General features: G+C 40.9%; 2 protein-coding genes across 2 annotated transcripts in view; one reads left to right on the top strand and one right to left on the bottom strand.

Moving 5' to 3' along the window:
* Positions 1 to 11,407: 11,407 nt before the first annotated feature.
* On the bottom strand, positions 11,408 to 14,934 carry PIGM (phosphatidylinositol glycan anchor biosynthesis class M). Its single transcript, XM_006178259.3, has one exon. It carries the CDS (start codon positions 14,796 to 14,798, stop codon positions 13,527 to 13,529), a length of 1,272 nt encoding a protein of 423 aa, XP_006178321.2. The 5' UTR covers positions 14,799 to 14,934; the 3' UTR covers positions 11,408 to 13,526.
* Positions 14,935 to 15,029: 95 nt separating this feature from the next.
* The window catches only part of KCNJ9 (potassium inwardly rectifying channel subfamily J member 9), a 50,645-nt gene continuing 43,683 nt past the window's right edge, over positions 15,030 to 21,991 (top strand). The window contains exons 1-2 of the mRNA XM_032463930.1: positions 15,030 to 15,128; positions 20,331 to 20,449. Coding sequence (XP_032319821.1) covers positions 20,357 to 20,449 — 93 coding nt within the window. The 5' untranslated portion in view covers positions 15,030 to 15,128; positions 20,331 to 20,356. The remainder of the gene's footprint in view (positions 15,129 to 20,330; positions 20,450 to 21,991) is intronic.

Here is a 21,991-nt window from a genome sequence, read left to right as displayed (position 1 = left end):
GGGAAATGTGAAATAAAACAGAATTGATTAATTTTTCAATAGCTCATCATTTGAAATAAGTAAAATTAAATTTCTGCTTCTTACATCACACAAACAAAGCCCGCAGGTTAAAGATTTAAACAGAAAATATGAAACTAAACAAGCACTAGAAAAAATATACAGCTAAATATTTATATACAATTTTGGCTTGGGGAAGGCATTCTAAAAATAACAATAAATACAGAAATCATAAAAAGAAAAGACCAACCTTAATTACGCATGACTTTTTAACAATGTCAGGTCAAAAAATAAAAGGCCAGTGGCACACTAGAAAAAATATTTAAAACTCAAAGGATCAATATCCTTACATAGAGAGATCGGTCTTACAAATCAGTAACAAGCGCCTCCAGAAATTATCAAGCACAGGATGTGGAAAAGCAAGTCACAAAATAAGAAATGCCAAGAGCCAATGGGTGTATGGTAAACATCCAATGTCCTCGTAATCAAAGTAATACAAATAAAGCCAATCACCCAATGCCATATTCCCCCTATTGACTTGCCAAAGATTTTTTAAAAATATTTTTGAGGTCCAGTGTTGACAAAGACATTTACTGTTGAAAGAAGTATATTTGAATCTAACTTGTAGAATAGTTTAGCAATATGTGTCAGAATGCTTTGACTCAGCAAGTCCATTGCTGGGAGTTTAGTCTAAGTAAATAAGATATACAAGGATTTACTTGCAAGAATGTCATTACTGATATAATAGCAGAGCACAAAAACAAAAAAAAAACAGAACAATGCAAACACTAATTGAGAAATAGCTAAATCAGTACATTCATATTGTGAAATCCTTGACAGTCAATTTAAAGTCTGAAGAGGTCTTGGAAAATATTTATTATTATTGAAAGATAGCCACAATACATTGCTAAGAGTTTTTAAATTTTATTTTTAACTAAATTTACCTTAAAGAAAAACAAATAAAATTAAGTCTCTTTTCATTTCCAATTAATGTGACTCCAGACTACACAGTGTATCTACAGAGATCAGAAAGGACACATCCACAATATTACCAGTAATACTAACAGCGCTTATCTCCGCGCTGTGGGGTTGTGGTGACTGTGCCCCACACTTCCTTTTTTTAACATTTTGGTTTTGTTTCTCTATAATGAACATCTTGTTTTGACAACAGGGGGGATACTTTATTTTTAATTAAGAAATCAGGAAAGCTGAGGGTTACCAGGTAGACTGATTACTGCAATTACTTAGATGGACATAGCTCACATAGTTTAGTTTGGTCTGTGTGTGTGTGTGTGTGTGCAAATATATGCACTGTATATAATCAGGAGGCTTACCTTTCTACTTACGTTTTGCTTGGATTGCTTTTAAAATAAAGTCATTTGCTAAATGCTGGTAAGGAGGGCCACTCCAGAAATATGCAAAATGCCGGAAGACAGCTTGGGCAGCTTTAATCAAACACTCTGAAAACTCAAACTTTTATTGCGGCTAACCCACAAAGTTGATTTTCTGCATGTGGTTTATTAGAGCTGCTTACAAGTACCTGGTTTATCTACAGTAACTTAATGGACCTTATACAAATATTTACAGGCCCAGAGAGAGATTTATTGGCAGACGTGGCCTTCCTTCCCGGCCCAGTTAACTGTGAATTCCTGCCAGGCCCTCAAACACACATAAAGAAGGTGGAAAGATTTTGCCGGTGATTTAGGCAAGGAAAAGTGTGGTGCTGTGAAGGGTCTGGCATTTACTAGATGAATCTGAGTGTATTCATAAACAAGAATGCAAGTGTCCTAAATAAACGAAGTGGTACATGTGGAACCTACAAATTAAAAGCCTGCACTTTAAAACCAGAGTGGCATTTCTCTGACCTCACCGACCACTCCCTGTCTCCGTTGTGCGTTGCTGCCCAACTAGACTTTCTAATGTGACGGCGCCTATGGCTCGGTCAAGATACCTCCCCAGTGACCTCTCCCTGCTCCTTGTTTTAAGTAATGTCTGTAATCTGGTGACTCCCAGACGTATTTCCAGCTGCCCCTGTGACTTCCCCACTAAGACATCTGACCTCTTCAAACTCGACACAAGATTGATCATTTCCAAACTCCATTTTCCTCCCCTCATCCACTCCTTCCCTAAGTCTCTGCAGCTCAGTAAAGGGCATTACTGTCCTCTTAGTTGCCCAAGCCAAAAGTCCAAGCCTAGGATTTTTTTTGGAATTCTCTTTTCTTCTCCCACTGTCAAATCCATCAGCAAGTCCTGTCAGTTCTTTATCCAAAACACAAAAAGCACATTCCAAATCCACCCCCTTCTCACCATCTCCAGTGCTATCACTTTGATCCAAGACACCAACATCTCTCCTTTGGATTATTGCAATAACCTCCTACCTGGTTCTTCTAAAATCCATTCTCCGTTGCCAAATTGATTTTTTAATGTAATTTACTTGTGTTTAAACCCCTTGAGTGGCTTTCTACAGCACCTAGGAAGAAAAAACCCCAACTTTCCATCATGGCCTGCAAGTTCTATGAATGCCCTTCCTCTGCTCCCCACTCCTTGCAAGTTATCCTCTAGCTACAAGGGCCTTCTTTCTGTCTCTGGGTTTCCAAGTTCATCCCACTCGAGGGGCACTGCACTTTTTGTTTCCTTTGCCTGAAGGTTCTCCCACCCAACTCCCACCCCATTCCCATTAATTTGTTTTAAAACTGTAAGACATGAAGACTAGGCATTGAGGGCACACAGGGCGTAACTGGCAAACAGAGGACTTGGGTACTCGTCTCTCACGATTTTCAAGGCATGACATCTATTCCAAACCAAAAGTGTTCATGACTGCAGTCAACAATGCCTGAGGCGAGTCCTTGGCTCCTGGTTTCCTCGTCTCTGAGCCTGGTCCCAACAGTTAACTTCTTTCCTGGAAATTTCAAACCTGGACACAGAGATCTGGAGACCAAGGTCACTGGAGATGGTCACCTGCTATGGAAGTCCCCAAACTGCCCAATTTCTTGCGTTCCCAGATTGCCTTGTTTCCTTAGAGTTTACCCAGTACTCTTTAAATAAGTCCCTTGGCTAACATTTGTTTCTGTAACTTACAATGGAAATGAACTTTAACTAAAACAATGAAGAATTCCATCTTAATTGCCTAGTCCCCTTCCTAGAACTCAGCCTCACAGAATCCTTCTTTTACAGGTGACTATAACCCAGGGCATCCTTGGAACCCAGAATCAGTATTGATGTTGGCCTATGTAGGACAATTTAATATTTTTCCTCTCCTCGCTCTCTCTCTCACACACACACACTCCTCAATTCTCTCCAGGTCCTCTCACCATTCTTTGTAACTCTTCTCCAGCATCCTTGAAGATGGACTATTCTGCTTGATGTTTGCTCACTGCTCATCTCTCCACCGCATGCTTGTACATGTACGTGAAGGGGCCAAACACAGTAATAAATCTGAACTCTGGGAGGGAAACCTTTCTCTCCTGGAAGGAACTCACTTCCTTTGCCTTCCCTGGGTTATCTTCTTTCTATTTCAATTTCTCCCAGTAGTTATATTTTCATCACCAGGGCAGTGGGCTTGACTTTTTGGAGGTCAAGGACTCCTTTGATGAAGGCTACGGACATTTTCCACAAACATAATGCACATGCACACACACACAGCACAACTTTGCGTACAACAAAAGTTCTTCGATTTCTGTCTGAGAATCACTCCACTAGGAACAGTGCTTCTGTGACCTCCCTCAACCCCGTACACACACATCACCACTAATTCCCACCCTTCTGTACCGATGACTCATCCATACCTCTGCTGCCAGAGACACCAATAAATTAAAGGTGGTTCCTCCCTTCTAGAGTTTATTCTGCTGGAGGGAAAAAAGCACACACAGCGTTCTTATAGGCAGTTAAATTTATGAGTCATCAAAAGCTTCCCCCATCAGAACACTTCCCCAGGACAAATATTTAAAAATTTCCTAGATTACAGTTTATCTCACACAAGTTACATTTGAAGCACTTCCCTTCATGGGAGGTGCTCTTGGACCCTGGTTGAGATTAGGAAACAGCCAAGTCTTATCAACAGCACATGGATCAAGAATTTCTTAGGTGGGTTATTTCCTGGGAAGATTATCACAGTAATTAATCTCATCCATTTTTTGTTGTCAGTTTCAGAAGGTGACATTTTTGGCCTTGTTCCCAGATTCCAGAGATGCTGTCAGTTTGAGACCTGCAGCGTCTTATATACCGACTCTACCTTCTAACTAGAAAAGAGCTCTAAAAACGCAGGCATTTTCTGGATTGCCTTCTCCAAGCCTGAACTAGAGTCTGCTGAGGAGAAGAAAAAATGGGGAAGAGAAGAAAGAGGGAAAGAAGACTGGGTGGATGCAGTAGAGAAAGAACCATAAACATTGGAGGCAGGTCAGGGATTGGGCAGAAGACTCTTTTTTTCCTTACGAATGCCAGTGGCTCATTGTTGGCCTCAAGCCCCTAAGGCTTCTCTTCAACCCAGTTAGCCTCTTGGTAAATGCATTTTATTTTGGTTGTTACTTGCTTCTTAATAGAGTCAACATGGTCTAGACTGGGGTTTCTCGACCTTGGCTCTGTTGACATCTGGGGCCAGAAAAGTCTTTGTTGTCAGGGCGGTGTGTGCATTGTAGGACATTTACCAGCATTCCCAGCCTGTACTCATTAGTTGCCAGGAATATCCCAGTTGTGACCACCAAAAATGTCCCCAGAGTGAGGGGCAAAATTGCCCCCAGCAGAGAGTCACTCAGTATAGGAAAGCTGCAGAGTCAGACCTCGGTTCCAACTCTAGCTCCACCCCTTACAAGCTTATGACCTTGAAACTAAATGATTTACCTGAACCTGCTTCCTTGTCAGCAAATAATGCTTATCTCAAAAAGTTGTTTTGAGAATGAAATGAAATGTGTGAAAAGCATACGGGTTCACGACAGGTGCTTGATAAGCATTTGTTCCCTCCCTATTCCAGCTTTGTTTATTTAACAAATATTTACTGAGTATTGCTGCTGTATGCTGAGGATACAAGCAGAAAATAATCCTCGCCCTGCGGGAGCTAACCAGCTCTGAGATGAGACAAAGATCCAAACAACTTTAATAGACCAAGTGCATGAATAAAGTTTACCAAATCTTACAACTCTGGCCCTATTTTTCTTTCTTTTCGTAACAGTCAGTGTGTCTCCATAAGCTCACCTTGCACGCCTCCTGATAGAGGAAAGGGCCGGTGAGTTGGGTCTCGAAAAATGAGTGGCCATTCATCAGAAGAGCAGGAGAAGCACACTCAGCAGGGGCTTAATAGTGTGGTGATTTCAGGAAACTCTGTATTTTCCAGTGGGCTAGAGTGAGGCTGAGGGGGAGAAGCTGGCAGAAGATGGAAGATACTAAGGGATTTAGAATTTTTCTGCAGGTCCTGGAGTCCTCTAGGATGCTTTTATCAGGGTGGTGACAGGATCAGATCTGCTTGGGAAAGCACGCTCTGGCAGCAGTCGGGGGGATAAATGAGAGGTGCGGTGCAAGGCAGGGAGAGACGGGGAGCACAGGGACCAGTCAGGAGCTATCGATTCCACTTGAGAGATAATGAGGGCCTGAGCTGTAGAGTCGGCGATGACAATGGCAAGATGCCAGCAGGCTCCAGGGACATTAAAAGGTAGAACTGACAGGATTTAGTGACTGATTAGATGGGAAGGCAGGTAGCAAGCGAAGAAGAAGGAATAGGAAGTGATGATAAGATTCTAGCTTAGAAAATTAGGTGGCTACTGATGGCATTTAGAAATGACAAGCATCCAGAAACTGCCCTTTCTTTTTTGCAGCTGTCACCATTGACACTGTGCAAAGAAGCTCACTACCCCCAGCTCCCACTTGACAGATTCGTGTATAACTCAATTCAACAAACCTAGCAGGAGTATGTGGTATATCCAGCAGCTCAGTGACATTGGTTCCTCCTGTTCATCTCTGCTTGGTTCTGGGAAAGCCCAAGGAAAATAATATCAATAGCTAAGAAATAATCACTGTCCCTTAGGAGCTCCTGGTATAGCTGGCACAGAAACACAGATGGGAAATTACCGTACAACGTAATCTGTGCTATATAATAGGGGTACTGAGTCAGAGACCGTTTCATGAAGGTCATCATTAAACTGAACAGGAGCTAGTAGGAGAGATAAAATGAGCAATGTTTTAGCCAAAGAAACAGCAGACGCAAAGGCATGAAGAGGTGGTGTGATTTGGTACGACTGTAGGGTGGGGTGAGGTGGCAGATGAAGCTGGAGATGTAGATCACAACCCCATCGTAAAAGGTCTCATGAGCTATGTTAAGGATGATCAAAAGTACAACTAATCACCGAGTGATTTAAGCAGGGAAGTTTCCAAGAAAGCTCCCAATATTTACCCAGTATTAAAGGAACACAGGTAAGGTAACAAGTGTCTCAGTACCTAGAATTAAATGATAAATTGAGGCATATTAACAATTTTAAGTTTATTTCAGTAAAAATTGATCAGGAATTGGGCAGCATCAAACCAGAAGTGGTTAAGAACGCTCTACTGACAGGAGCTGAGGGAAAGACTTTTATAGGGAAGAGATGGAAGCAAAGTAAGGAAATTTTTTGATTGGCTATGTCTCAAGCTGTTGCATTATTAGGAAAAGCCTACTTGGTTGTTTGTGTCTGGCTGACCTTAGGTTTCGGTGTCTTAGCTATTGAGGCATTTACAGGTTTAGGTTTTGGCTATGCAGGCTGCTAAGGTATTAGAACCACCTTGGTTTAATGACTTCCTTGTTTAATTAGTTTAACTTCAACTAGCTTTGTCCAATCGATGGATTAGTGAAGTGCTCCCAACTACTTTATATGTATTTTGCTCTAGCCCATGTCACACTGAACTATAATCACCTTTCTATCTGTGCCCTCTGTTAGACACTGTGAGTTCCTCGAAGCGAGGACCACTGTCGTAATCATCCTCATACCCCCAGCCTAGCGAAGTTCTTGGAACAAAGTAAGTTCTTAGGAAATATATACTTAATGAAAGAATGAACTGTTGGACAACTTTTTCCTGAACTTCTTACCTTCTAGGGTCCATATCTAAATGACAAGGCTACTACAGAGAAAGGAGTAGTAAATTTGACTCCAGATATGGGTTCTGGTCCTGTCTCCCATTGTAACTCTGACCTTCGACAGAATGCATATATTCTGACCCTTAGGATCCTCATCATCTCTGAAAGTGGGATTTAAAATAATTCTCATGTCTCAAAATAATGTGTGAAAGTACCTTGTAGCACTGCTCAAATATAAGTTGTGTATATTTCATCTTTCTTACAAATTAACATGTGCTCAAAAGTCAGGAAAAACAGGTTGAGCTCAAAGATATTTTATTATAGGCTGGCCAATCACAATAGTAATGTTAACTGAATTTTTCAACTAGTATTCATGTTCTGCTGAATACTGTGAATTAGATTCTGGCTGCTCCTGGATCACTCTGATTAATTATATGCCCCTTCCTGCTGTTCTTTAAATATGCCGAGCTCATTCCTACCTCAGGGCCTTTGCACTGCTTTTCACTCAGCAAGGTATGCTCTTCCCCAGAGAGTTGCACGAATGTCATGCCTTCACTTCCTTCAGGTCTCTGTTCAAATGCCACCGCAGGATGTCTTCTCTAACCACTTCATCTACAACAGCATTCGCTCCTCTCCTCACTGCCAGCACTCTCAAAGTCCTTAGCTTGCCTTGTTTTTCTTTACGACAGTCCTTACAATCATGTATTTGTTTATCCTTTGCCTCCCATGAAAATGTAAGCTCCGTGAAGATAGAGTTTTTGCCTCACTTGGAACTGCATCCACAAAGCCTAGAACAATGTCTGGCACATAGAAGATACTTGGGGCCTTCTGTTGAATGCATGACATTTGACAAGTAAATTAAGTCTTTCACTGTAATCCCCTGTCATCGTATGGATTTAAGACGGGCTTGCAAAATATAGAATTAGAATCAGAAGACCTACTCTTTTCATTAACAAGCTGTTTGGCCTTAGAAAGTCAATTGCTGCTGAGCCTCAATCTTCTTATCTGTAAAATAGGAATAGTACTATCTTCCAATGCCCCCTTTTACAAATCACAGAATTGCTGTGGAACTTAATGGGATCTCACATAGCATTTTATTAATAGGGTACGTTTCTGTCTGTACTGTTAACTCTTCAAGTGCATGGACCTTGTCTTACTCACCTATTATGGGATTCAGCATAGGTCTGGATCTATAAATAATTGCCAAAAGAATGGAGAGCAAAAATCTGTGTATCTTCTTTCCTGAATTGTCTGTTGGAAATGTTTGGTATTTTAATTGGGTTATTTTCCTTTTTTAAGTTTTAAATGTCTTTTGATTATAATTTATAATATTCAATAAAATGGAGAGCAAAAAAAAAGTTTAAACTTCCCTTTGTGAAATCACTGAGCTTCATATATTCACGCTCCAAATTATCTTTAAATAGTCACTATAAGTGTCACTTCATTTTATATAGCAGACATAACAATTAGCAAAGTGTCTAAGCAGCTAGAAATATTCCCATTTAGTCTGGTTTTTTGTTCAGGGTAATGAATATGAATGCTTATTTTGACTAAATGAATGGTTCTCGTGGAACAGCGCTGAATAAATGCTTGTGCTATTCTGATGATTCTGATCTAGGCAGAGGACATGTGCTTCTGTCAACAGAGAACCAACCCTTGAATGACCCCTCAGCACAATGGAGAAAAGAAGCACTGTGTAACTTAGGGGCAAGAGCCAAACCTCCACTGCGAAGAGTCAGCCAGTGTATGACAGGAACACACCAATACAAAACTGTTCAGCCAGAACCAGACATCTGAGAAATGTGTGCATACATTTTCACACATAACTACTATCTTTTCAGAGAACCAGATCAAAATTAGAAGGAGTAAAGTTTAATATTAACAGGTAGTTAAAACAATTATGGGGGGGGGATAGATTAGGAGTTTGGGATTAATAGATACACATTACTGTATATAAAATACATAAGGAACAAGGACCTACTGTACAGCACAGTGTTCAATTTCTTGTAATGAGCTGTAATGGAAAAGAATCTGAAAAAATACATATATATTTATGTATGTGTTACTGAATCACTTTGCTGTACACATGAAAATAACACTGTAAATCAACTACATTTCCATAAAAAATAAAAATTATTAAAAAAACACAATTATTTAGTACAAATTAAGGTTCTTTTCCTCTACTGTAGAGGGGGAAAGGCTTAAGTCTAGACTCCAAAAGGAGCTCCTTCTTTAAAGGCGTAAACTGATGGGAAGGTAATGGGAATAGCTTGTTCTGTGCCAGCATAAGCAAGTCGGGCATATCAACTCATTTAATTCTTACAAACAGTTCTATGAGGATCATATTATCATCCCCATTTCACCAATGGAAAACTAATTTATCCAGATAAAATAATTTTGCCCAAGGTTACACACTGGCATTTGAACCTAGACCATATGAATCTGTCATATATGGTCAGTCTAGGACATGAATTTTAACTGCATGAGTGCACACTGCAGAGTGTACGCTGCAGAGCAAGAGAAATTTAACAATCATCACTTACTATCTGGAAATCACGGTTACATAATTTCCATAGCTTGATTTAGAAACAGCTGGGCTAACATGTGGCTCCGCAAATAAACCTCTTAGACCAGCTATGGAGGGAAAGGGCATTATGAAGTCACTAGTAACAAATTATACAATTTGGTGAGGAGGTTTGGATGTGGGAGGGGATGATTTAAGGTCTGGAATTATAAAAAAGAAAAGTTGGAGAATGGCAGAAGTTTTTGCACAACTTTTGCACGTGAAAGAACTGTCCCACAAGCCAATACCTAAAAGATTAAGGACAAGCTGATTGGCAAGACATCTGTCAGAGTTAGTGTTAAGTTCCACTTACTTTGCGGCAGTCTTCATCTGCTGCATCTGGGCACTCTGGAAAAACCCAAAACATGATGTAACAAAAAGAGTACGACATTTAGTCAGGCAAAATTCACTTCAAATTCTAGCCCTGAAACTTACGTAAGTCATTTAATCTTTGAGCCTCTTTGTTCACCTATAAAATGGAAGTACAAATACCAACTGCTGTGAAAATTAAATGAAACCATATATGGCGGAGTAGGTACCCCAAGTCATGTTATCAAGAAAAGCCAGAACTTACCATCATCAAGATATAAAATCAGCTCATCATTTGTTGTTGGGGGACAGGGGTAGATATTAAGAATCCAAACATGTGTAATCTTTTATTTGGAAAACTTCTTACCCTGTGTTTTCTTAGGAGAGAGACAGAAAGATTTGCACAAAAGAATTGTTTGTTCAACTTTGATGGAAGGTAAATCCCTTTAGTTCTCACTTTGTTTCAGAAACCAGGGAAAGATTCAAACTTTTCAATTATGGATTATTTGTCATCTCTTTCTTTCAGGAAATATTTGAGATCCAAGGAAGTCTGTTCTTTAAAAATAAACACAAAATAATTGGACAAATTTGAAAACGGACAGGATGTTAAATTATATTAGATAACATTATAGTTTTGTAAGAAAAGATGATTTTTAGGAGATGCACACTGATATATTTAGTGGTGAAGTTCAATGATGTTTACAACTTTCCATGGTTTGGGGAAATTATATATGTAAATAAATTTAAATTATATAAATAATGCAAACATAGAAAATGTTAATTGTTGAACTCAGATGGTAGGCATATAGATAATGTTTAAAACTGCTCATAATAAAGCACTGGGGGCAAAAAAAAAAAAAAGAGGTTGCATTTAGGTAGGGACTGTCCCATATGAAATTTTCCATCTTTTCCTTTTCCATTCACTACACAGATGGTTGAGGTGGGGGTGGTAGAACAGAAAACAGCTGGAGAAATAACAGTATATTCGGCCACAAGTCAACTAACTAAAAGACAAGCTCTACAAAATTTTTGAAACAATGTTATGTCACTTACAGAGTCATTCAGCCAGATGGTGAGAAGTCAGTAACGGAAATACATGGTTTTAAAAAAGATATTCTTTGCTGTGGGGGGCAGGAGGGAGTAATAGCCTTTCCAATGAACTTAAAGGGATTTATCTAGGGATATTTGGGGACCACATTTTGAAGGCATTAAGGCAACTACAGAAGAAAGTAAGTTATACAGTCTCTCTGTTTAGAACACACACCATCTTGAGAACCATCCTTCATACGCTAATAAGTAATGTAAATGGGTATGCTGATCTTAAGGGGGGGCATAAGAACAAAAAGAATCATATAGGAAATAAGCCAAAATGCTATACAATTTTAAAGTGTTATTAAAGGATTAATAAAGAAACCAAAGGACTGTAAGTAAAAAGAAAGCTAAAAAGATTTTACAAAACCAGAAAACAAAAATAAATTAAAAACTCAAAAGACCAAATAAAATAATTTCATCAGTTAATTTACTAAATGTATTGCAGCATATGAGGCAAAATACTCTGCATCTTTTAAAAAACACCTGCAGTCCTTTGATAGAGAACTTCTTGCAAGGCAGGGTCTCTCTAAAGATCCCAAGAGAATCCCACTGATTTCTAAGAACATTAAAGGAATAATCTAAAACACGGAAAGTGTTTAGTCTTATTTAGAATATTAGAAGTTAGAAGCAATCTTAAAGGTCTAAAAGTGGAAGAATGACTCATTTCTAATGTGAACATCCATGTCACGGAATATCATTCAGCAATTTCAATGTAAGTAAGATTAAAGCACAACAAAGAATGTTAAAGTTAAAAAAAAGGGAAATGAATAAGTAAATACATTTATGACTATTAAAAAATTAGTCAGGAATACAAAAAAGACAATTATATTGGGATGTTGGAATTCTATTTGTTTCCCACCCTCTTCCCCATCAGTTCTACCAGAAAAAGATTTTTAATTATTTTGTAAAAGAATGAAAAAAAAAAGGGTAAGAATGCCATGGCTGGAAGCCCACCACTGAACAGTCATATACAAAGTGCCCTCAAAATAACACCTAATGTGTGATATGAGGCTAGATGTTATAAGAAAGGTCACTGTCCTCAACAATTGTTTCTGTTATTTTCACCCAAGTAGCAACCCACACAAAGCCACCCATTCTTCGCTTCTTTCTAAAGGCGGGTCCTAAAAGGTATTCATCTAAGAAGCGCTGCCAGTAACAGCATTCTTAATTAGGATCTGCCTACAGACATCTTATTCTCAGAGGCTTTTTCAGGCCTGAATGAGCATGAAATATACTACTTCTCTGGAGCTTTTTTTTTTTTTTTTTTTACTATGAAAGAACATTGTTGTTAAATTACTTACCTTTTAAAATCAGAATCATAAAATCAAACTCATCTATTGCTACTGCATTTGAGCGTTAGGGAGTCCCCAATCTAGATGGGCTATGTTTAAAAAATAAATTTTTTTTTTAGGTTGCTTGTTTGAAACTCAGAAAGCATTTTTTCCTAGAAATATTTTAGTAATAGGGTAAATGGATCTGTCCACCAAAGCTTCATTCCCACAAGCTCTCCCTAACTTCCAGGTCTGAAAGACTAACGGCTAGTAGGATGCCTCTTATGCTTTCAAGGAGCTTCCCATGCAGGCCTCCATTTCCATCGTGGAATTTTCATAAGTAGGGTATTTTTAGGTATTTTAGGTAACTATTTAACTTTTTATCACCTAAAATCTACTAATATTTATTTTTACAACACTGATAACACTTAAACTCTAGATAAAAAAATTTTCAGCAATCAGAAAATTAAAAACAAAGGGGTATGAGAGTACTAAAATGTCCTAATAATCTGTGATCTCAGACATCAAAAGCAAGATGCTATTTTTAAATATGTTAAAGGGTTTAAAGATGGATGAATTTAAATTTAATTTTTGAATAAAACCAAATAGTAGCCTAACACCACTGAGGTTAAGTGCTGAAAACCTAAGTTATAAAACAAATACATGGAATATGATTAAAATTTAAATTCTTTGAATTCTTTATCTTCAAAGCCCCTACTTTTAAAACAGAATTAACTTTCCTAACCTAAGCACAGTTTTATTATTTAACACTTTATATCTAAAAAGTTGTAGTTTAGGAATATTTTATGAGTTTTCACAGTTATCAGGAAAGCTTTAGAAAGAAAAAGTGGGGGTTAAAAGATATGACAGTGTTGGGCAGTACCATAGTATAACTGGAGCAAATACTGGCTTAGATTTTGTCTCTTGAGTATATTCCTCTGTTTTTCTACAAAAGCCTTTCAGCATCTGCTAGTTTCCTCAGGCTTTCCATTTTCAAACAAGTAACCTTCATTTCCTATCACGTCCTAGATAAGAGAGTCCTCAGATTTCCTAAAGGGTGGACCTCAATTATTGAGTCCCCTTTATATATAAGGCAAACATTCATTTAAATTTGTTGGAATAGGGTTTTATGCTCCAAAACTAAACTTTCACTGGAGTACTTAGGATGTTCAATTTTTTTTTTTCCCCAAAGCTCTCTCTGGTCCATTCAGAACAATCAGAGTGTAATAGATCGATGTTGCAGAAGAACTAGTGTGTATCAGTCATATTTGGTTCTCTCTATCAGGGGTTCCTCCTTGTAATGGGAAATAATTTGAATTATGATGGAACAGTTGATAAGGAGGAATAACAAACTAGCTAACCAGATAAACAGAAAGGTGTTCTTTCCCTGAAACTCAAGAACATAAGCAGGAGCCAGCCATAAGGCCTGCCCTATGAACCATAACAGCAGGAGAACCACAGCCCTTTTCCAAGACATTTTCACTAGTGGCATCACGAGGGGCAGGAGGCAGAGGTACCAAAGAAAGTACTGGGAGGTGCAGACTTTGTTAAAAGTCACAAAAATGAAAGTATGAAGAAAACAACAAAAGACGAGGTCTCTGTAATAGGCGAAAGACACGGCTGAAAGCAAGATGAGCTGTGGTAGGAATGCAGCGATTCCCAGGGAAAAACTCCACTTGCTCTCTGCAGTCAAATACAGCATGTAGAAGTACGGAGAGAAGTTGTGACGGATATCCCGCCTGGCCAGGTGATAAAGGTAGGTATGCTCCAAGAACTCCCAACCATATTTGTAGTAAAAACCGAAGCTCAGGGCAAAAAACGTGAGCCCAGCGACTGCTACGAAGAGCAGCACAGCCCGGCTGCACAACCTCTTTAGGAATTCGTACAAACGCGCCTGTGAAGAATACCGGGATTGACGGAGGCTTTCGTCATTCTTGCGTTCCGGAAGCAAGTGGAGAGCTATGGGAAGGATATAGGTCACCGGATACATCTTCAAATGCACTGCGAAACCATAGAATACAGCAGCAAACGCGAAGAGTCTTTTTTCTATTAGGTACAAGGCCATAAGCACCAGGGAGGCGACGATCGAGTCCGCATTCCCTCGGCTGGACACTGCCATAGGTAGGGGGTTAAGAAGCCAAAAGACACAGTAACCGCAAGCCTGGCGGCGTCCCAGCCCTTTAAGAAGCAGCAGGCGGTATAAGAGGAAAGCGGTGAGGAGGTCGAAGCTGATGAAGAGAAACTTTCCGAAGAGTTCACTGAGGTAGATGTTGGGAGTGAGGACCCAAGCCAGCAGCGGAGTGTAACGGTACGTCGCCCTCAGATAAGGGGAGCGTCCTTCCGTGACGAAACGCGCGGCGTCCGTGAAGACCTGGTAGTCGATGTCTGTATACCTCACGAGCAGGGTCCGGTCCTGGAACACCCCATAGAAAACCAGGGCGACTCGGGCAAGGAAGGCCACACCAAATACCCTGGCGGGGGACACCCGCAGGTTGAGGAACCATTCTCCCCAGGGCTTGCTTGGGCCCATGATCTGACTGCACGACAGCCTTGGCCCCAGCTCCAAACTGCTTTCGAATGTCTAACCTTCGCTCCGGTTCCTCGCAGGTGGCCGGCACATCTCCTACCAGCTAGGATGCCAACCGAAACAACTGCCGGACGAGCACTTCCGGTATGAAGGCCCGCCCCCTTCCTGCTTCCGGTCGCCCTGGCCGAAGAATTATCTTCCTCTGGATTGGCTGTCTCTCTTCCGCCCTCCTCCGGCGGGGCGGGACTCCTGGCCCTTGCGGAAGGCGACTTCCGCTTGCCGGGATGGGAGGCTCTGGGTGGTATATTTACGGAGTCCGTCGACTGTTAATATGTGAGTGACCCCTACCCAATCCGAACTCTGGTTGATGGAGACCTACCCTTGAAGCGGAGCGAGCTTCGAGCTATATCCCTCAGGCCTGGACCAGAGACCCGAGGGTGAAAAAAAATAGGAGGGAAGGCAAAATAAACCTGTGATGGTTTCTCATGCTTTACCTCAACAGCTCTTGGGAAATCCCGGGGGGTTTGTGGGCCCCGGGATCGGGCTAGGATGAACTGAAGGAGGCCTAGGGTGTATGCAATATTTAGGACATACTCATATTTTGAAATTAGTTGTTTATCTAAATTTTAATTTAACTGGGCAGCCTGTATTTTATCCGGGAACCTTGGTGGAAAAGAAAGATGGGAAGGGAAAAAAGGAAGCTGCATAGAGTTACTAAACTGTCATACCCTCCTGCCTCAATGCCATTGTATTTTCTATTCCTTCTGTCAACGTTGCCTTCCCCTCCCCAGTCACAACTTAACCCTTCAGGTCTTGGCTCAAGTGTTAACTCCTAAAAGCATATCCTGGCTCTCAGCTCACTTTTTCATCATGCACTGTGATTTAGATGCCGTTCTGCTCCGCTGAGAGTAGACGACGGAGGCGCAGGGACTCTAAGCTCTAGAAAATCACTCACACAGACGCCCGCCCCTCTGTATAGAGTTCTGCCCAGTGCCTACCATCCCACTGCTCCAAAACTCCCTTTTGGAGTGACCATCCTTGTATTATAGCATTTGTCAGTAATAACTGATTTTTTTTTTTTTTTGCTTGTTTCATTTTCCTAGTTTTCCATCAGGACAGTTTGAGTTCTTTGAGAACAGAGATTATCTTGTTCTTTTCTGTACCTCAGCATGTAACACACTACCAGACATATAGCAGGCATTCAGTAAAATTGAGTTGATGTCCGAGGTTCTTCTTACCAGAATTCCTCTGGAGTGGCATCTTTGGGGTGTTCCCAACTCCCAATTCCCTTTTCTCTTTCAGATATCTGTATCTGTCTCAAGTTCTGCTCCCCTTCACCCATCCCACTCCAACCCTACATCATGAATTTCTCCCCAAGGACCCTGACCCATTAGCTCTTTCCCTTCTGTGGACACTTATTGCACTTATAGTCTTTGTTGCAGAATTTGATCATTTGTTTTAGATTGTATGTATAATTCTCTCAATGAGATTGTAGGGTTTTTGAGGTTAAGGCTTATATCTTGTCTTTATTTTTTTTCAATTACTCATAATTTATTATTGTCTTAGGCACATTGTAAATGTTCAGTAAATCCTGACTTGATTGATTCATCCTGCTTCCTAAGGGAAGTCTTCTAGACTTGCATAAGGAGAGTAGACGAGTCCATTCAGTCTGAACATGCAGTTCCCAGGACAACCCTCCATTCATCCATCATACAATTTATATTTATCCTTCGAATGAACCATGTTACTCTCACACATTCCATATTCATATTCTTTTTTAATGTTTTATTTATTATAATATTATTTAACTGTTTTATTTTGGCAGGGGTAGGGGGGATAATTAGGTTTATTTATTTTTGAAGGTGGTGCTGGGGACTGAACCCAGGGCCTCATGCATGCTAAGTGTGTGCTCTACCACTTGAGCTATACCCTCCCCCCTCCATATTCATATTCTGATATCTCTTTGGCTTTGTATGTGCCTTGGTATAATTATATGCCTTATACTGATGATACCTTTTAATCAGTTTTTTTTGCAGTGCAAGAGCCATATATGCAATGGCAGCATTCAAATAATAATGATGGTAATTTCTAATTGCCAGCTTTGTTGAGAACTTATTTTCAGTGTGTCAGGCATTGTGCTAAATACTTACCATGTAAGGTAGCTATTTCCACCTTCACAAATGAAGAAATCAAAGCTTATGGAGATTAAGTAATTTTCCTAAGTCACCTTGTCCTAGTGTAGTAGTGGCAAGGCTGGAACTCACAAGCAGGTCTGTTCGGCTCAGAGTATTCTTAACTACTCTAGCTAACCTACAAATAAAATGCTGATGAAGAAGTCTAATTTCCCTCTCTGCCTCCTCTCACTGATCTCTTGTTTGAATCTTTCTGATATTCTCTCTCTGTGATTCTATCTCTGGTTTATTCTCTTCCTCTGCCGGTGATAGATAAGTGAGGGTTAGTCCCAGAAGGTAGAGGATATGGGAGGTAGATGTCTGATGATTAACTAAGTAAGGGTTCCTTCCTCTGGCTGGGTTGTTCTAGTTAATATGGCAGAAAGGGCTCAGCCAATTTGTCCCTATAGAACTTTTCTAATAAACAGGTGAGAGGCACCAGATTTGGGCAGATAAGGAAGCAGTAAACAATGAATCAAAAGCAACTAAGCTGGGATCAAAATGAGATGTAGAAGGTGTTTGTGGGACTGAAGAAGAGATGAGTCTAGTAAAATAAATTGGACAGGGAAGGCCAACTTTTGTTACCTTTTCTGGGCAAGACAGAAGTATCACAGGGTCTAAATACCCCATATTGAGCTTTTTGCATTGGGCTTAGAGGTTCCATCTTCTCCCTGAAGGAGCTACATCTTTTCAAAGGCTCAACTGAATTATTACTTAACAGTCCTTCCTAATTCTCCTTTGCTGTCTGCCTCTAGGTTTCTGTTCTTCGAGAGCCAGTGGCTATGGAAAGGACACACATGCCTAGCCCGTCCCTAGCAGCCTTAGCCAGGACCTTGGCCTGGTGTATACGCTCTCATTATCATTTTAGACCCACTGTCCATCTTTTCTGCCCTATTCTGTGCAGCATCACACAGTCTCCCTTGCTCTCTGGCTTCTCATTTTATAATAGGCCAGTGGCAGGCAGTGGCAGATCTTTGGCAGGGGCCGAGTTTCTCTACCTAAGACTGCAGCTCCTGCTGAAGCTATAGCCCTGTCCCTTGGCTACAGCTCTTACCAGGTTTCAATGACGATCCCTTCAGGTTTGAGACTGATAAAGGCTTCCTACTGTTGCAAGTCCCTGGGTGCTTCACCATCCCTTGTTGGTTTATTGACCCTGCCCACACCTTTGTAAGTAATCCTTTCATTAAAATGTCCAGTTAGCCCTTTGAGTGTATCATCTGCTTCCTGTTGGAACCCTGATTAATTCAATCACCGTTTATTTTCCCCCTGGCTCTTGCTTATATTGCCTGCTTTATAATTTCTTTAGAATCTGTCCCTAATTCTTTTTTTGCTCAGCATCCTGCACCTTAGTCCAGACTTCAACAACTCAAGTTGATAATAGCATTGACCCCTGTACTCTACTAGGATCTGTGACACTTACCTTTCCCCCAAGCTTTTGCAAGTCTCTTAACTGGTTTAGTGTCTCCTGTCTCTCAATTCTACTGCCAGATTGATATTCATAAATTGTACTTTAGTTAGTTTCCTTTCTCAGACATCTTCAATTGCTCCCAGGCCTGTAGAAAAAAAATTATAAACTATGTGGCCTGACATTTAATCCCTCCATCACCCTGCCTTTTCAACCTACCTGCCTAGAAAGCCCTCTAGTCTAGGTTTATTAACCATCCTTTAAATACGCCTTTTGCTTTCTTTCTATGATGTTTGTGTTCATGCTGTCCCACCTACAAAGGATCCTACTTCTCTTCACATACTTATATAGTATTTGTCTTTCAACACTAGGCTCAAACCTTAACTCCTCTGTAAAATCTTCCTAGGCCTGAATTAGTAGAAATGATCTCTCCTTCAAAACAGCGGTGTTTATCATCTGTTCTGTTTTTTTTTAACAGTTAATTATGCCTTATGAAATACATTATCTAAATCTTTAATGGTTATTTAACACATGTACCAGCTCCACTGCCCTCCTTTCTTCCCTTCTACACTGACTGAGCATCATATATGCAGGTGCTGTGCTGAGGGCCCAGCTGTACTGGTGACCAAACACTGACATGAATCCCAGTTAAAGTCACCTGGCACTTAAAGTCTAGTGAGCAAGAGAGACATTAGTCAAATAAATTCACAAGTAATGTAAAACTGTAGCTGTGACAAGTGTAATAAAAGAGGCGTACATGATGCAGGCATAGCTTTTAAAAGGAGTTGTGGTCTAAGGTCTGAGCGTAGCCAGGTTGGGGGCTGACAAGCAATAGGGAGAGTTCCCCAGAAGGAACAGCTATAAAGCCCAGAAAGACTGTACGTGCCTTTATGGCATGTATTGTGTCTTCCATTTCTTTGTTACTTGAATGGTACTTTTCATGTAATAGGAACTTAGTTATTTGTTGATTTTCCTTGAATCTTACGTCAAATGTGTTCTAACCAGACCTCTTAGATTGATACCATCCCTTGCCTAGTGCCTGTTCCTGTGGAATGTTTTCCGCAGAGATCTCACTCTTGAGAACGTGTTGTTAATGGTATGTGTGGCCCTACTGTGTGCTGCTTGTTATTTTATCTTGTTTTCCTCAAAAGTTTGCAAGTTTCTTCACACTTTATGGGACTGTGTATTTCATGTATCTTGTATATCTCTTTTGTCTTATGACTCATCCCTAAACTAGTGTCTCCCAAATGTTACAGATAAGCATTTATTGATGATGATAAGAGATCCAGTTTTCTCCTTCTGTCCTTCCATTTCTGGGGAACAAGAGTCAGTGACCGTGGGGTCTGTTGCTTCAATTCAGAGTTGGATAGTGACAGTCAGGCCTTTTTCAGACTAATGATAGATAATAGAAGAGAAATCCATCTCTTTGAGAATTGGGGCAAGAAATGCCCAACAATGAAACGAACAGACACATCGAGCCTTGAGGATATATAAGGAACGTCTACAGGGTAGCGTGGCAGGGAAGTTGGGTGTGCTATCACTGGCTGAAAGGGACGATACCTGGGTTCCCAAGCAACTTGATTCTCCTGGATTAAGCTGAGCCAATTTTCAGATTTCTAGGTCTTAACTTTTTAAAAATTCTTTAAAAACTGAGTTTAAGAGGTATTTGCTAGAGGATCCTAAAGCTAATGAAAGAAGGTATGGGAAAGGAGTTGGGGGAGGGGTGATAGCAGCAAACAGAAAGGGCCTGGCCACATGGTCAGAAGCTCTTCCAGCACAGCCCAGTTCCACCCTCCTTTCCCAGAGATGGGCCAGTGAGTTCAGGCCTTCATAATAGCATTGGTTTTGATTTCTAAAAAAGGCTTAAGAACAGAGATTCAGCCATTTTATTTAGTAACTTGTTCTGAACAGACAAAAATAAAATAAACCAAAAAAACTCTCTCATGTCTTTTCTCCTAGGTACATTTGACCTGGTTTAGTCTTTAATGCAACGAGTGGAAAAACCATCCCTAGATACTTCTGCTTCAGTAGAGTTGGCCATTACTGAGCCCGGAGCCCAGGCTAACTTTACAGCAAAGGTAGTGTGTTATTTTACAAGTAAACTAGTTTAACTAGCACAGGTAAAGGACCAGGGGAGCCGCCTCGGGAGGGGGCAGGGTCCCTGGCTTGTAGCTATAGTATAACTGGCTTCTTTTCTCCACTCAGGCCTCAGAGAGAAATCCCTGGATGGTCTTATTAGCTGACAGGTTGGGGTAGGGGGTTGGGCAGGTTAGGAGGCAAAGCACAGAGTAGGGATTTCAGAAGCCTCTCCCCATCCCCTAGGGCAGCTAGTACCCCTGCTCATCATTTTCATACAGAAGTATCAAAGCTAAAGCAAGGGTACGCCCTCCCCCTGTACCCAGACGCCAGGCCTGGGGCTCTTCTAGCGTAGAGCATTCTCTTTGGGCTGCTTGCCACCAGAGAGAAAGCTGGGCCTCTGGCTTGGAGTATCTTGGGCCCAACCGCTCTTTAGTCCTGGCATTTAGATTTCTAGGGTTGAGGCTTCCCTTTAGTGCCTCCCACACACCTAAGTCTTCAGCTTCTCAGTTTAATAGCCATCACTTCCAGGGGCTGGAGCTGCAGTTGCCCCACCCTTGTGGAGGAGGGGGAAATATAGCGTACTTTAAGAGAGGGCAACGGGATTTTTTTTTTTACTGTGACGGGACACTGCTGGGAGCACATCCTAGATTTCCACTGGAGTGTCCCCAGTCCTCACGCTCCTCTTATCTCCCCCTTCCCAGTCCTCTCAGCAGCATGGGGTTTATCAGAAACCTCAATCGATGCCTCTTTATTTCTGAAGAGCAGCTTCCACCCCTCCCTTTCCCATCATCAAACCTGAAAGCCTTCATCAGGTATCTCACTTCCTTATTGAAATGAGGATCACTGGTTGTAAGTCTGGGAATCTGGGGAGTCCTACCCCCAAACCAGAGCAAGGTATCTGTACCCATGCTAAGCTCTCTGAATACTTTCTGTACATTCAGTATATTTGGTCTTATATACAGCTATATACATCTCTCTACATATATATTATCTCTGTTTCTTTCTCCTTCTTAGATAAATCTTTCACATATATATGTATACATATATATATATATATATATCATAGCTTAATTCCCCGAGCCTCCACCTACCTCTTGTCCACTAGCCCAAGTAAGACTCAAGGGTTTCATTGATTCCACTGGTGCCCCCAGCACCACCTTTCTCCTTTTTATCCTGAGTGTCCTCCCACATCAGTTGTTTTGCCCATCCTCTGAAATCTCCCCCCTTAAGGATCTGTGCTCAGTGCTCCCCTAATGTGGTCAGGGTCCCAATTTTCACCAGACCTGCCTGCTTCTATAGCTTGTCCCAAATAGTCTGAAAGATGGTTTCAGCTCAGAGGAGATTGGGGTGTAGCCTAAAGAACCATTTAGGGTTGAAGAGGGGCTGGCGTGGTTCTCTGACAGGGCTTATGGGATAATAAGACAGGTTGTATTAAAAGGAGAGTGTGATTTAAAGTGCAGTTTAGAGCAAAGTCAGAGATCGTGAAGGAGAATCAAAAAGGGTAAGTCAGAAAGTGTTCTCTTCTCATTTTGTTATCCAAG

This window comes from Camelus ferus, chromosome 21 (genome assembly GCF_009834535.1).
Source record: "Camelus ferus isolate YT-003-E chromosome 21, BCGSAC_Cfer_1.0, whole genome shotgun sequence".
NCBI classification, from domain to species: Eukaryota; Metazoa; Chordata; class Mammalia; order Artiodactyla; family Camelidae; genus Camelus; species Camelus ferus.
The sequence above is the reverse complement of the archived record's forward strand: the minus strand, read 5'-3'. Positions and strand labels throughout refer to the sequence as shown.

Excerpts from the sequence above, each read along its gene's own strand:
- PIGM (XM_006178259.3), bottom strand. The coding sequence starts at position 14,798 with ATGGGCCCAAGCAAGCCCTGGGGAGAATGGTTCCTCAACCTGCGGGTG.